Source organism: Sparus aurata, chromosome 15 (genome assembly GCF_900880675.1).
Source record: "Sparus aurata chromosome 15, fSpaAur1.1, whole genome shotgun sequence".
NCBI lineage: Eukaryota > Metazoa > Chordata > Actinopteri > Spariformes > Sparidae > Sparus > Sparus aurata.
The window spans coordinates 21,135,300-21,151,819 of record NC_044201.1 but is presented as its reverse complement, the minus strand read 5'-3'; the positions used below and the strand labels follow the sequence as shown (position 1 = coordinate 21,151,819).

The 16,520-nt window shown below is 42.2% G+C and overlaps 1 protein-coding gene across 1 annotated transcript in view; it reads right to left on the bottom strand.

The window, feature by feature from the left end:
- The window catches only part of sdccag8 (SHH signaling and ciliogenesis regulator sdccag8), a 49,481-nt gene that overhangs the window by 14,430 nt on the left and 18,531 nt on the right, over positions 1-16,520 (bottom strand). The window contains exons 14-16 of the mRNA XM_030440835.1: positions 8,669-8,796; positions 3,426-3,534; positions 1,651-1,782 (exon numbers count right to left, since the gene is read on the bottom strand). Of these exons, the coding sequence (XP_030296695.1) occupies positions 1,651-1,782; positions 3,426-3,534; positions 8,669-8,796 (369 nt within the window). The remainder of the gene's footprint in view (positions 1-1,650; positions 1,783-3,425; positions 3,535-8,668; positions 8,797-16,520) is intronic.

The window sequence follows — 16,520 nt, the reverse complement described above, 5'->3', positions numbered from 1 at the left end:
GCACAAAAAGAGTCACACACCGGCAGGAGACAGCTGTGACTCTGTAAACTTTGTTTTTTTGGCAGCGTGTGACTGTCGACAGGTTAACACCGGTGGGTGGTAGACAATATGTAGTGTCAGTGATGGAGCAGGAGAAAAGGGTGAGTGTGTGCGCGTGTTTGGTTAAGAGTAAGGTGTAGTTGGGGGGCTGGGCACTCGGGTGGAGATCCTGCGGAGTGGGGCAACAACACCCACACACCCTCGCCCACATTGGCAGAGCAAGGCTGTGTGCCAGGCACCCTGTGGAGACACACACCAACTGGGCTCCACACTTAGGGGAGAAGAGGACCCCCGCAACACACACACACACACACTTGACAGATACTGTCGCATAAGCCAAAGATGGACTCACTTTTAACTGCAGCTTTGTTCAAAAATGCCTCCCTATATGTCAGGTATCCCAATTCTAAGTATTCTATTGTATTGCCCTCAAAAATAACCACAACAGAATGGAAAATGAGGTGCAGAGAGCATGTGCATTATTTTAGGGCTGGAAATGACGATTGTTTGGTCCAAAAAAACAGCACAAAACTCCCATCAAAACCCCTTAAGGTCAAGGATAACATTATTCAGATAGATTATTTTTGTCCAAACATCAGTCTAAAACCCAAATACATGTAGTTTACTATGATAGAAGACTGAAAAAAGAGCAAATTCAGGATGAAAGACAAACTCAGCTGTGCCTGTTTATTGTGGATGTAGTTACAAAGACTGGTGTTTCACTTTTAACTACTGCTTGTTTAACTTCGTAGTTAATTTGGTATTCCTACAGAGAAATTAATTATTCATCTAAAACATGAGTAGCCTACTCAAATTCCTCAATTAAACAAAACAAACCCTCACCCCTTATTCTGCGTTTCACACACTGCACGTTCAACTTTTCTGGCTTTTAAATATTCACACAGTTACTGTTGTCTTTTGACCACCGAAAGTGATGCCACAGGAGTATAACAACTATTTTATTTTTGGAGAAAAATAAGAAAAAACAAGAAGAAAAGTTGTGGTTTTTGATCAGAGAACAGTTTGATGTGCAGCCTGATTAAGCGGAAAATGTTGCCACTGCACCGACAGCAGGAGAGTAAACTGCTGATGACACAAAAACCAGGGTGACAACAAAAAAAAATAAAACAATTCTTGTAATAATTAAACATTAGATGTGCAGAAGAAAGACTGGTTAGGGACAGATTGTGAAGAAAACTGCACTTCTTTTTTCTTTTTCTTTTTTCATTTTGTAAAGCCTGCTGCCAGATTCAAACCGAGATAAATTAAAGCTAAAATAGCACTTTGGGAACATTTTAATCGGAGAAAGCTGCTGTTGTTTTTATAATAAAAAATAGTCTGATCTTGATAATGAATTGTGCTTCAAAATACAAATCTTGATAGACAATCATTAGATACATGTGCCAGTTTTTGATTCTTGGAGGAATAAAGCAAAAATGTTTAGCAATTAACAAATGATAATTGAATAAATCGATTGTTTATTTGCTCGTAAACAACACAAAAGTTGCCTAAAAATGGACAAAAATGCCTTCACAAGATCTGATGAAGATGTAAGATTATACACAGGAAGTGTAGTTGATTGTGTATTATGTATTATGTGTTTTTGCGTACCTGTCCTTCATGCGCTGGTGCATGCGGCCGTGCTGGACACACTGTTCCTCCATGTCGGTGCAGCGAGCTCTCAGACTCTTCACTGTCTCCTCTAGGTGTTGCTTCTCCAGAGCCAGCTGCTCCATCTCACTTCTGCACACACACACACACACACACACACACACACACAAAGCCCTATCAATGCACCATGTAGCAAAAATCTATGCACGTATAGTAATGCACTATGCGGTTTATAAATATGATACATTTTATTATTCACACTGTAAGTTTGAAGTTTGTACAGTAAATCACAATTTGGGTCACAATTTGAACAAAATAATAAAAACTAGATGTACAATACAAATATTACAAATAAATTATGATAAATAAATCCAACTAAGCAGATTTGAGTCTGAACAGGTGAGATGTTTATAAAGGAGTCCACAGAGTCAGTCAGTTACTCTTACAACACTGAGAATTTGTGTGAAACTGCAGGAGACTCACATCCAGAGAGTAGAATGCAGGCTATTGACTAACATTAAGCAAAGAGAAAAATTAAACCAATTGAGGGACTTTAAATGTCTGTTAATGTCCATTTTCAGTAATTTTAGGCATGGATCTTTTCTCGAATTCACACACAATATAAAGGACTTCAAGGATCCATGTGAACCCTGGATGACAAGCCAATGACATTGACTGTGTACAGTAGAGATCAGACAGGAAATGTGGGGAGACAAAGAGAGGTGTGACATGCAACAAAAGGTCCCTGGGTGGGACGTTGCAGTTATGTGTTAATTATGTCCCTTAACCACGAGTCCAAAGTCGGCCTCACAACATTACACTGACCAATCAGTAGGAGGCCTCATCATCAGACTAACAACTGAAAACAATTCATCAAGAGTTTTCTTGCTCATGTTGCTGCAACTGTCTGAGTGTAACCTCACTTAGCCTGACTGAGGCTGTCCAGCAGGACTTTAACCGCTACACTGGGCTTGGACTCCAGGAGCTCAAACAGCCTGAGGCTCGAAACACACCAACACCACACTGTTGCTAAACTACATAACACACACATACAGCAGATGTAGGGTATGAGCCTTCATGACAGTGTGTCAGCATGAGTGTGAATTCCTCCTCATAAAAAACACATTCAAGGTGATAGTTATCACTGTGTACACATGTGTGCATTTGCTGTTGATGTCCATAAGATAATACACAGGGTCGTTCTGAGTGTGTATTGTGTGCTCGTGTCCTGTGGCTGGTGAGGCCAGTGCGGTCTGGCAGGGCCAGATTGGGGGCTGTCATGTGACTAATGTGCAGCACAGCTCCAACAGCTGACAGGACACTGGGCCCAGGGTCACTCACACACACACACACACACACACACAATCACACACACACAAACAGAGGAACACACAATCACAGGCAGCCCAGATGGAGAGCTGTGCAGGCCTGCTGTGACTACTGTAGCATCAGGTTAACAAGAAAACAGGTCAGACTGGGAAGCAGTATGTAGTATGTTGACATGATCTGTCCAAACAGCCTGGATGGATGATGCTTCATGAAATGATGGAACAGACAGACCGAGTAAACAACTGAGCGAGTGAATAAATAGCTGTTAAGAAAAGCTGTGTGTATCTACACAACAAAATTTCACCTCACAGCGTGAAGGAAGGAGTCTGAATGTAAGTCACTGAGTTGAATAATGAGCGAGTAAAAGAAAGTAGAAGCATAATCGAGTGCTTGAATGTTCAAACAAGGAGAAAATATGATGAATGAATGAACGAGAAAACACCAACCTGCTGTTTCCTGTCAGCTCCTCCAGTTTGACTCCCAGCGCGCAGCACTCTTCCTTTAGCTTCCTGATCAGGGAATTCTGGGAACTCAGCAGACCATCCAGCTCTGCAACTGCAATCGATAATGGGAAAGTTGTTTTTTTTGTTACTACGAGGTTAAACATTTTGACGAGCTGTCCTAGATCCTGGCTACACAGAAGCCGACATGTAAAGTGGCTTCGAGAGGACGAACACACTGCGACTGAAGAATAAAAAACATGCAAAAAGACAAAAAATATCCATGTTTACCGTATTTTCAGCTCCTCTCTGCACATTCTCACTTTGTTGGCTTTCTCATGTTGTTGTTTTTATTACAATTTGCTTGTGTTTTGTCAATTTGCGTGTTTTTTTTTCTTAAAGTCGCTAAAAGGAAAAATCTACATTCCCTAGTTATTATATAACAAAAACCAACAGTACTGCATAGCTTGGCAGCACGGCCAGCATAAAATGTTACACTATAAGCCAGTTGCATCAACCGCCGTACCACCAGACTACAGAGCAGCTTCTTTCATCGGGACTCCACCATAAAATAAAGTATTAATTTACCGACTGACCGGCATTGAGAATATAACTATACAGAAATAGCCATCTTCACACTGATATTCCCATTGCTCATGTAGGTCATTCAGAGTCATCAGTGTTAAATTGAGACCGTTTCATAACCAGTTCCAAGTTCTTTGTATGTTTAAGCTGTAGTGCGGTGACCTCTTAGAGCCACAGAAAGGGTTCAAGCAATATCTCACATCAGTTTAACACTTTATACTTTGCAGCCAACACGCCTACACTGAAGTTCAGATGTTGTCAAACTCAAAAGCCTGCCTTGAGAATCAGCTGCCAGTGGACACCACCATCACCCGCCTCTTTCCTCCTTATAATCTAGACATGTTTATGTGCAGTTGATCCCCGCACATAGTTAAACACCCCGAATGAACTGATGAACCACATTTTCAATCATCAAGTGTTGTCTGGTTTCGACAGCAGTAACTGGCTGGGTCATTTTGAGCTTTAGTGTTAGAGCTCTCCAAGTAATTGCGTACATCTGGTTTACACTTACCCTAACGGATATCAAAAGCTACATGTACTGTATTTGGTAGTATGTCTGTTTATTGTCTACTGCTGTGTCTCTCTATCTCAAAGAACCCAAAAAAAAGTAACCGAGACAATTTATAAGCTTACTGACATATCTTCCTAAACTAAAACTTGTTCCATAATGTAGGTTCTTTGCTGCACCTGCTTCTTGTCAGTGCTGACCACATCCTGAGATGAACTGCTGCTCAGAGTAAGAAAGAAAACCTCAACACACAGACATGAATGTGACAGTTCTGTTTGTGAGACACAGACAGTGAGCTGTATATCGTAAAGTTTAAGAAGACCCACTCCTTAAAACGAAAAGGATGAAATCAAATGAAGAGTTAATGGTTGGTATAAGTCTATGCAATTTTTTCAATTGTGCACAACAATAGATGATGGTAAAAGGCCTCTTCTGAGGGAGGCCTGACATAATAACTCAAAGTGTCACCTCCAAGAATAAAGTAAAATACTGAACGTCAAAATACATAGAATGAAAAGTAACGCCCGAGAGATCACAGATTATAATGCAGAAAACTTAAGAGGATAAATTATATTTATCAAGCCCCAGTAAGTTTACCATTTCAGTGCAATGGTGTCATTTTAAACAGAATGATTTATTTTTCATTTGTAAAATATCTTCCTACAGTTACATATCTTTATCACCAGTGTTTAATTGTCACATTTGAGGGATCATGCAAAAAAATCTGTGTTTATCTACTAATTTATTGTTATTACTTTGAGCCTTCGGTGTAAAAGGTCACAAACTCCAGTCCATGAGATTGCAGGTACAAAAAAAAAAAAAAAGTTAAATTGCAAAGCACTGGGATTAAAGTCATCTTTCGTACCTCCTTTATACCATCACTTAATGATAATGCAGCTACAGAAGATGTAATAAACAAATAAATAAAATTTAAATTTAAGATCACCTCTCTGATTCAAGATTTCATTTTGGTTATGGTTAAAATGAAATACTGCTTCTGTGGGTCAACCGACTATCTACTGTAATATACTGTATAAGTGTTTAAAAAAATAATGCTTAGAGAGCATCATGGCTGCTTCTATTAACACGTACTATACATTTCCAACACACCATGAGAAAATACACTACACAACGGACTGAGATACACAATGAAATCTATTGTAACAAATACTGCAGCAACAGTGAGATGAATGTGTCTTTGAATCTATTTCCCCCCAAAAAAATGCTTTTGTCGACATTCACATTTACATCAAAACTACTCAAACAAGATGCTGAGATGTACAGAGGAAAAAGCAGGAGTACAGAGAATCGTGGACGAAGATATAAAGTGTGTGAGTAGGGTAGAATGAGATGGAGAAAGAGAGGGGATTGTTGTTTGAAAGCGTTTTTTCTTTCTCCTTTCCACCCTTCCTGCCACGTCCTCATCCGCTCATGGGGGCCTCTTTCTGAACAATCCAACACTGGGCTTTCATCATTCCTTTGAAATGATCCACGTTCCGCTCTCCAACATATGTCTGCTCTTTTAAAATAACAATGGCTACCGTTTGGATGGAGGGAATGATCCACCTGCTCCGGCATTCTGTTACAGTCAACCGAAACCAAAAAACACCAAGGACTCGCAGTCTTTGAAAAGTAGCTCAGACTTGTGAAGTGAGTATTTATTTTTTACTTTTTTGCATACAGTAGATATTTGGGGGTGGAAGAAAGAGATTTTTAAAAAGTGGAGGACGAGGCATGGTGGTACCTCTGTGCTATGATGCACATCATTTACCTACAGGCTTTTGTTATTTCTCTCTTCTTGTATTTTTATATGCAACAGAAATTCTGTGAATATATAAATGCCGAAATTACATGCCGACTGATGTTTCTTCCGTCTTCCCTTTATAGGCTGCACACTGTGTCTTCTAAAGTGAGCTACCAATAACCTTTTTTTTTTTTCATTCCACTTTATACAGTCTCCATCCCCAGATCACTGCCATAGATAATGCACGGAGGGCAGAAATTGGATGCTGAAGAGCATGAAACTGAACCACACAAACTCACAGACGTGCACACACACGTACACTCAACAAAGTTTGGTCAGTGCTGGAAAAGTTGCATGAAGAATGCTAATTAGCTGAACAGGCTTTGAATGCGTCTGGCCATGCGTAGGCCAAAAAGAACCCTGGGACACAGAAACACAGCAGAACTGGCACTGGAAACAAACAGAGAAAAAATGAGGGGAGGGAGGGATGGAGAGAAGAAGCGTGGCAGGGAGGGAGGGACGGAGAGAAACAAATATCTGATATCATCTAGAGGCTGCTCTGTACGCATTTACTCAAAAAAGAAACATGAAAAAAAATCTGAAAAAAAGGTGGGAGGGAGCGGAGAAGAAGGGAGAGGGGGACGGATGGATGGAAGGACAAACGGATGGACACAGAGGCGGGATTTGGAGAGCAAGAAAGCTAATTATCCAGCTCGTCTGTTGGGTTGCACGGGGAGAGGAAGTGATGCGAGCTACTAAAGGACGTCCATCCCTCCATCCCCTCCCCATCCACAGTTTCCTGCTGTGCTCTGATGTCAGCTCTCTTTAGACAACATGTGTGCTGCCGACACGCGCCAGAAACAAACCCTTTGTTTACCCCCCCCGCTTCCCTCCCTCCATCCATTCCTCCCTCTATACCCTCCATCTTTGTTCCGCGTACCAGCAGGCTCCCTGGTTGTTGAAGGGAACCACAGGTAAATAAAAAGACAGGAGAAGGGGAGGGAGGGAGGGAGAGGATGGTTGAGGGTAGGTGGTGGGTGTGAGGGGGGGATCCAGATGGTGCAACAGATGTGCTAGCAGCAGCAGCTCTGCTGTGCAGACAGACAGGGAGCTCTGAGCTGGGTCTCTCTGCTCTGCTCCCATCAACTTCCCTCCGCTCTGCCCTGCTATTCTCTCTTCTCCTCTCACGGCTTCTGTTTTGCTCTTTTTGCTCTGTTCTGCTCTTTTGAGGTCACTTCAGCTCAGCCTTGTTCGGCTCAAATGATTTGTGATCTGTCCGTTCCCTCCCACTCAACTGGTCATGCTGTGTTGGTGGGGAGCACAGTAAGAAGGAACACCGTCCTTTAAGTGGAAGATGCAGGTTCAAGACCCCGTTCCCACATAGATCCACCCCGCTGAATCGTCCTTGAGGAAGAGACTAAACCCTCCCAGCTCCAGCTGCGATTCTGTCGCTGACCCTGATCAGCTCTGCTGTTTTGTTCCTTACAGTTCTGTGTCTACTGACTCTGTGTGCGCAGCTTTGTTCTGTTCTGGTCTCGGCCCCCCACACACATCACACTCTCCTGCATGTGAAACAACTATATGCCTGTGTACCACAGTGGCCTACAGTGGAACCGACTGAAATAGCAAATATGAGGACTTGCTGCTGGGTAGACATGTAAAGATGTTCTCAAGCTTGTGCAGCTCTCCACTGCAAACCTTTTAATTCTTCCGTGTAGGAAGTCTGACCCCCAATGTGGCAGCATCACACCTGCCAGACACGAGTCGCTGCCATTCTAGCTGTCAGGCTGATGGCCAAAAACACAGGAATGAAGAGTAAAATTAATTTGTGAATGTATAGAAAAGCTGATATGAATTAAATATGTAATAACACATTTAATTATTTATAAGCTATTGGTTGTCAAAACTAAGTTTTCTTGATAATGTCTCTTCTCGACGGATACGTACGACAGGAAAAGGAATGCTATGATTTTCCCTCTGCGAAATTAAAGACAATGAAGAGAATGAAGAAAAGACAGCATGCAGTAATTAAAACAAGTTAGGTAGAAGCAAAAGTTCTGATCATAAATAAGCTGCAGACATGTAAACACTATGCTCGTAAAGAAAAAAAGTGGCTGCTGAGGGACAGACTGCTAAAGACGATCCCCCGCTGAAACACTTCCAGTGAGCATTTGAACCTCGACGCAATGGAAGCGCCATGCAGCTGCATCTAACGGACATCCGGGATGAGGTTCCAACACACAAGACTGTACATTAAAGGTACTCCTTTGATGAGCAAACTATGGCAGGGAAATGAAAGAAGGGCTTTTGAAGTACTGATTTCATAGAGGATATGTAACAATCTTTAAAATAGGTCAGAGATATTTGATAAGTCAGAGAGGTGAGGAGGGGACATTGCGCTGTGACACTGACCTCTCTGCAGGTGTTGCGCCTCTGTTTGCTCCAGCAGTACAGCCAGCTCTCTCTCCCTTTCTCGCGCTGAGCTGGTCACAGATGCCATTTCATCCTCATGAGCTCGTTCTGCAGTCTCTCTATCCTGTCTGGGGAAAAGAAGCAGGAGGTTAAAGGAACATTAAAATCACATTCCTTCTCATAATGATAATTATTATTCATCCACATTTTCTATTAATAATGGCATGTAATGCGAAGAAGCGATAAATACAACAGTGACATTTTAATTTAGCATGCCGCTCATTTGCTTGGCCACCGACAGTGTGTGTTTTCAACTAAATAGAGACTCGTATTGTCAGTTCATGTTAGTGCTTGAGACGACTGATTACTCATCTTCTGCTCGTGCTGGAGCATTAGGATCATTTCGACATACTGTGGGCTAGTTTATATTTGTGATATGACAAAAATATAGACAAATTTTAATCTTGTGACATTAAATCTACATATTTAAGACATATTAAATTTTACCAGTGCAGGTTCTAATCTAGTGTTTATTGGTTGTCAGCATGTGAGCAGTGCAGAAAATAGTAAATTAAATAATGGCCTTTAAAGATGTGAAATGCCCAAGACCATATTCATTAGTGTCAGTCTTTATGTGAGAAAGAAAAAGCCAATTGAGCCTATATAGTTATCAGTCAAATACTACGAGTTCAGAGTATATCAGTGAGGATCAGCAGCAGAGCGGTCAGTGCCTTTCTAATAAATTCCATCATACTTGACAACTGTTTCGACTGTGGAAGAGAAAGACTGATGGATGGACACAGAGGTGAGAGAGAGAGAAAACAGGTGGAGAGAACAGAGTGTACAACAAGAGAGGACAGAAAGGAGAATGACCGAAAAGACGTAGGGGGTAGACGGGTGAACGCGTCAGGCCACTGTCAGCCTGAAGACCCCTGAGTGATACTGCAGCTGTCTACAAAACACACACACGGAAATAAAAAGGTCAATGACGACTGGTGCGGGGGGAAAAAACAGTGACGGGATAAAAGTCAAAGATGAAGTTCTGAGACTGAAACTGTGCTGTAACGAACGTCAAACAAAAGATTGGTCCCCTTAAAATGCCTGAGCTTCTATTAATATGGAAGACTAATGTGGAAAACACATTCAACACTACAGGGACGTAACATAATATCTCCTTTTTAAAAGAGAACGGCACTTTTATGTGGACAATCTATATAAATAACTGGATGGCTTCATAGCTGCACACCGTCAGCCCTGCAGGAATGCAGAGTAACAAGATATTTGGTAGCGATCACATCGCTTTAATCTCCGCTTTCATTCATCTCAATATCAAAATTGTGCAGGTAAGATGCAAACTAAGGTGCTCATCCCTGTGGGCTTTGAACAACACTGCATTTTGTTTGAGCCAAACTTTTTTAACTCAGCTAAGTCCAAATGTACCCAGACAACAGAGGAACAGACAAAGAAGGAGAGAAAAGAAAAACTACAAAGACAGGAAAAAACGAACAAATAAACAGAACTCTTCCTGAAGTCCAAAGGCGCTAATGAAGAGAGAATTCTCCAGTTTAAGTGAAAACTTTTCTCCCCTACAGCGCTTGGCCTGCATCTCTAAAGTGACCGCGTCTGTCTGTTCCTTCGTGTGTGTGTGTGTGTTCTCCTGCTGTCCTGCTGTCTGGGGTGTGAAAGCGGGTGGCGGGTGTGCAGGGGACACAAGGAGACTGTGTGTCTCTGTACGCGTATGAGTGTGTGCGTGTGTATGTGTGAGTGAATGAACCCCCGCTGGGCTTGAACAGCAGCCTGAGCCACCAAAGCGCACACCAGGGCTCAGCGGGAGATGGCGGGCAGGCGCTGCCAGCCATTTGGTCCTGCAAGAGGTTCCAGGGGGGCGTGTGTATTTGTGTATGTCTATGTGTGTATGTGATTTTAGAAGTGGGGGGGACTCACACCAGACCTGTTTACCCACCAATTAGCATCAGACAGATCGCCAGAAAGTTCCAGCAGTCAGCAATAGAGTGGTGGTGAGGAAGAGGAGAGCGATAAAAAAACAGAAGATAGAGAAGCACAAACACAGAGAGTTACACATTTGGCATCTGCTTGGTCTCGCTGATCTACTGAACCAACAATTTAAGTACAACCTAATAAAGTTGTACACCACAGAACTGAACAGACTGAAGGTCTTCTTATCTGGGTGGGAGTGGGGCAACCCCGAGAAAGGTTAGAAATTTTAAGTTTCAGTTTCTGAACATTTAAATCCCTGTGACACGGGCCTGAAACTTCCCCGAGGATCACAGCGAAGCATCAAAATGTAACTTTTAAAGGGTGTCAAACACTGACACTTTGAGTTAGCATCCAACTGAGCTTCTGTAGACTTGAGCTGATGAGCTCACTTTCTCCAGGAAGTTATACTTTGTTGGTTTAAACAAGGAAAGTCAGGCTAAAGCAGAAATATACTTGCCACATCTATGAGTCGTGGCGACGTAAATTTCATCATCACAAGGTGCAACTGGAAGCCCTGTGCGTACATCTGCCTACCGCTAGTTTGCCTCAGTTCATTCTGCTTATGCGTGGACTACCGAGAGTAGCATTAACAATACTACAACACATTCATAGGGTCTGCAGCTGTCCGTAAACGTGTCGGTCTGGGAGAAGAGTCCAGGCCATAGTTATGTGGTTCTTTCCCCTGCGCCATTTTGTATGCCCAATCAATTGCAACATGCTCACTTACAAAAAGCTGTCACAAAATGGCTGCTGATGAGCACTGTCAAATTAAAGCATAAAAAAGAGAAAGCAAAGGAGAGTCGTCAGTAGAGAGCCAAGCCCTGGAGCAAGTGTTAAGGGCGACGGGTAGAGCAGAGGCTGAATATGTGGGGCTGGAGCTGGATAATTCTCCCTGGACAATAATCTGCCTTCCAGCTAATTGGTGAATGGGCTCTGGGTTGCTGCCTGTGGCAGGAACTCTTGTTTGGGCCTAGGAGGCAATAGACTGAATGTTCAGTTAGCGGATAGCTGGGCCTGTTTGTATATGCCTGGCCTGATGCACTGTAGGACAGCTTGATAAGTATGGCGAGAGCTGCATGGGCCAGGGGCCTAAGGTAGGCTGGAATGGCTCTGGGGCTGCGGCCAGGTACAGTGGCTGCTGGGTAAGTGGGAGGTGGCAGAGGCGGTGGCTGGCTGGCTAGCTGGCTGGAGCGGTGAGGAAGAAGAGGGGGCCCAGTCTGCAATGCCTGCCTAAGTGGGCACTATTCAAGCTGTTGCCCATTAGATGTGGGGTGCCAGGGCCTGACCAAGCACGGAGTTTGCAGCACCCCATGGTGCAGCCGGCATCCCACGCCAGAACCACCAAATGCCGCGGTTTATCAGAGAACGAGCACAAATTGGAGTCAGACGGTGGACTTGGAGGAATTGGAGACATTTGCCAAAGCCAGACACCACTGACCGCTGTTTGGACTAAAGGAAAGGAGACTATTTTCTCTCTCAAAAAACACATAGTCTCCAGGATACACCTTCAGACAAGCTTAAGGTGTACATAAACACATACAACACACACAAAGAAAAATCTATGTTTACATCTAAAAAACAGAATACGTGACTATATGTTGTTATTATTTCAAACATTATTGATGAAGCCCACTTCAAACTTCACTTACTATTTGGAAGCATTCAGTTTTCAATTAAAAGCTAAAGAGTGAAGGACAGATATATAATGTATATCAATTATATGCATTAAAACTAATGGAAAACTAAATAGAACAATTCCTCAAGTCAATGCATATTCATGTTTATGCTCTGCAGTGTTCCTGTGTTGCAAAAAAACACAGGTGTGAAATTAATATACAGGTGAACAGATCGTGAACCAAGCCTATAGCACGAACATACATGCTTTGTTCACAAGAAAACGAGTGATTGTAAAGAAACGTTGATGATCGGTGCGAAGAGTTGTGGAGGAAGATGAATACTATTTCTGTCACAGAGGACCATCTGTATCTGTACTGATATACGCGTGGCAGTTTTCATAAATATATACAATATTATGAAAAATCTTATATAAATCTTGTTTTAAATGTAAAATGTATAAATCAGGCAATTACAGATTTGTCTTTGACTAGTTGGAACTAATATCAGCAGCATCTCCAGAAATTTGAAAACATTTATAATGTATGAATCTTTTAAGATATTCAGATAACCATTTAAATTATCATTAAAATCAATCATTTAAACTGATGCAACAAGAGCTCAAACCACTTATTAAGAAGATACTTCATAAGATTCAACTGAAATGAACTGATACTGTACTATAAAATTACAACTGCTAACTATTCGCTCGTATTTTTGACTGCTCAAAACGGTGACACTCGTGATGATTCATTTTTGTGGAGGAATTCCAGCGGATCCACAGCTATTTATGATAGACTGCATCAATCAGACTACATTACCATTAAACAGTTTGATACGCAGAGCTACAAAGACGATCCCTGCTTTATGTGTGAGTGTGCTTGTTTTGTGTGTGTGACTGAGAGACAGGGAGACGGAGGCCTTGTGTAGGCCTGGCTAACAGATACTGCCAACAAAGGATGAGTGCGGTGCGGAGAAAATAAAGTGACATATTGAACATTCGCTGCGCTGCGTGTCATCGATGCTGCGTACAATGAACATCTGAATTGTTCCGTGTGGCAGACAGCACACAATATTCTCCCACGTGCACCTCGATGTGTTTTAGCACATTTTTATTAAACCTCTGGGTGATGGGAGTCAGTCACTCTTCGACTCCCCTCCCTTCGTCTCGCTGCTTCACTTTATGACACAAACCAATGCAACGCAGAGGCAGCCTGATGCAGCCTTCGCCACTAGTTCACTGTGCGCCCGGCCCCATCTTTCTTTCTATCTGTCCATCTATCCGTCCAGAGCGCTCTCATCTCTGCTTTCGATCCTTTTTTCGGCTGTTCTCATCCCTCCCTCCTCCCTCCTATTTTTCCCTCCCACCCTTTTTTTCCTGTAACTAAACTGGCTGTGTCTCTCTCCATCTGCTGGTTCTTCCTTCAGCGGCCCTGCACCTGTTCACACCTCCTCTCCTGTTGGCCACCTCTTCTCTACTCTCCCCTCCCCGCCCTCCCCCCCTTTATCTCTCTCTTTCTCTCTCTCTCTCCCTCCCTCTCTCTCTGCTCAGTGCAATGCTGCCAGGGCCGTTCCTGGCTCAGCTAGCCTCTCTGTCATTCAATCCATCTGTCGGCAAGTCAACTTTGTTTACAGCGGGCGGCCCAAGCCTCTTTTCTTCTTCAAGGAGCGCTAAAGCCCCCCCACTGCCACCAAGGTCAGTGGTGAGCCAATCATGCCTGAAAAACAAAAAACTGCAACTGTTAAAGAAAAAAAGAATATACTTTCTCTTTTCAACAAACACACACACAAGTATTGACCATAACTCACATCATAATAGTTCCCATCTCATGCATATGGATAAACGCATCCCTGTGCAGACAGTTACAAATGCGCGACCCTCACAGATCCAAACATTCGCTGTTCCAGCAGCGCACATTCCCTCAGAGAAACAACCCAGCTCTAGATTGAAGTAATTAGCTGCTGATTGGCCTCTGTCATCATCTATCTGCTCACAAAACAGAGCGAGAGAAGTTTTAAACTCTTAATTGGCACGGGTGACTGATGGTCTTAACACAGGCAGAGCGAACTGGCAGCGCAGGCATCTGTGATTTTTAAAAATAAACACACAGCATACGTACAATATGCTCCCATACTGACCCAATCCAGAAACCCAGGACTCAACGTGAGTGTCAAATCTGTGCCCTACAGAAATAGTTGTTGGTAGCATATGTGGCAGGGCTGGGGGTCATTTTAATTTTCAGCTGAGAAGGTAAATGATTGACTAAAATTAATCATTTTCCAATCAGGATACCAGCTTCAAGTTATTTTTTATGAGATAAAAGTAAAAGATAAAGTGTGTAATACATGTCAAATATTAACAAAAAAGTAGGGTTAGGGATGGAAAATATTATAATAAAAAAGAAGTTCACATTTTTCAAATTGATGTTAAGTATTTAGTGTACATAGAATGCACACACAAGAAATGACAGAAATTGTTTCAGAAGAGGGAAAACAACAGCAAAGAGAGAGAAAGGTATGCAAGCTAAAAGTTTGCACCACCTGCAGTGTTCTCTCGTGATGTGAACACAATAAACATGGAATTCACTTCACACCTGAGACTTACCTGATGTCGTTCAAACGCTGCTCACCCCTGCCACCCGGTTATGAGCTCGGGGCAACTGGCAGCGAGGAACATGTGCCATCTCTCTCTCTCTCCTAACCCACCCGAGAAATCCTCCTTTATTATCTTCCTCATCTTAACTTCCTTACCTCTTTCCCTCACATCTCCCACACCCTCTCCTCTCCTCTCCTCTCCTCTCCATGCACTAGGGCCATCAGATCAGATGCCTAGTGAGAGAGAGGAGGCCATTGAGGTGGAAAACAAAGACCAGCTTTTTTAAACTCAGCGAGGGGGACCGTGAACTGTAGGGGGGCTTGTGCCCATCCGGTGCCCGCCTTCATTTACACACACCATCGCCAGCCTCGCTGCTTTTACACTCCGTTCCTCTCTTTTCCATCCACTCACATTTCTCTACATTTAAAACTTCAGCTGTATTCTCCTAAAATGCTCTTCTACCCACAACTTTTTTTTTCTTTCATTCTCATCTACGTCTTCTTCCCTTTCCAGACTCGGTGTCATCTTCTCCATTCTTAATCGCATGCGTCTCTGCTTATATCTCCTTACTAACAGACTGCACTTAACACCAACACAGATTCGACCTGGTTCACACAGCTTTTGTTTGGAACAAAGAGCATAGCGAGCAATATGCATAAATATAGCTTTGGCATTTGGGCATTTTCACCATGTGCATGAATATAAACAAAAGCTGTAAGTAGCAATGCAGCAACAGACCTTTTGAAGTATATTCATATCTTTGAAGAGCCTGTTTTTTGTACTACGAATCAGAACCCACAAGGGTTGTCTGTCATTTTAGGAGTTTAAAACCATAAAAACACAACATCGAACAACATGAATTGATATACTGTTACTTCAAGCTATAATGTGAGAATGCATAAAAAAGTCTCTATTTATTTTCTTGGAGGTTTCTCTCAGATACAATGTAACTTTGATACAACTTGGGGCAGTGGATCAGAAAAAAGCCTGGAGCCCTCTTTAATAGTTATGTATCAAACATAACTATTAAAGAGAGCACTAATGCTCCTTATTGGAAATTGTAAGAGCACCAGCATAAAATTTAGGAGCACCACTTAATTTAAGTCAAGAACTCAATATATTTCAATTTGTACCATCTTAACTGTGTAAGTTTATAAATCTTTTGGAAATAAATAAACATTTACATCAATAACAATGTTCTGTTCTTTTGTGTGCACTAATGCTTTAAGAGAAAGTCATTTTCCATGACATTTTAAACCGAAGCTGCAGCACCATCTAAAATTAGATATTATAAAAAAACATTAATGATATCAAATAATTTAAATTGTGTTTAAATAGTGTAGTAAGACTATATTTTTGTTGCCTTCTCTTACTATGTTAAAGGCTATGAAGAACTGTTTCTTGTCCCTGTATAATCATATGCATTAGGCCATCATTATGATATGAGACGATATTAAAAAATAAAATCACACGGGGGCATATTTGAAAGTGACACAGGTGATACTAGTTATAACATTTAGTCGTATCGTCTTATAAAATGGTCACATAATGCGACTAATTGGTTGCAGTCTGGATCCCTGATAAAGCACTATTATAATAACTGATGCCGATGTCTCACATCCAGTGTTTGTGGAGGAGTTTGCA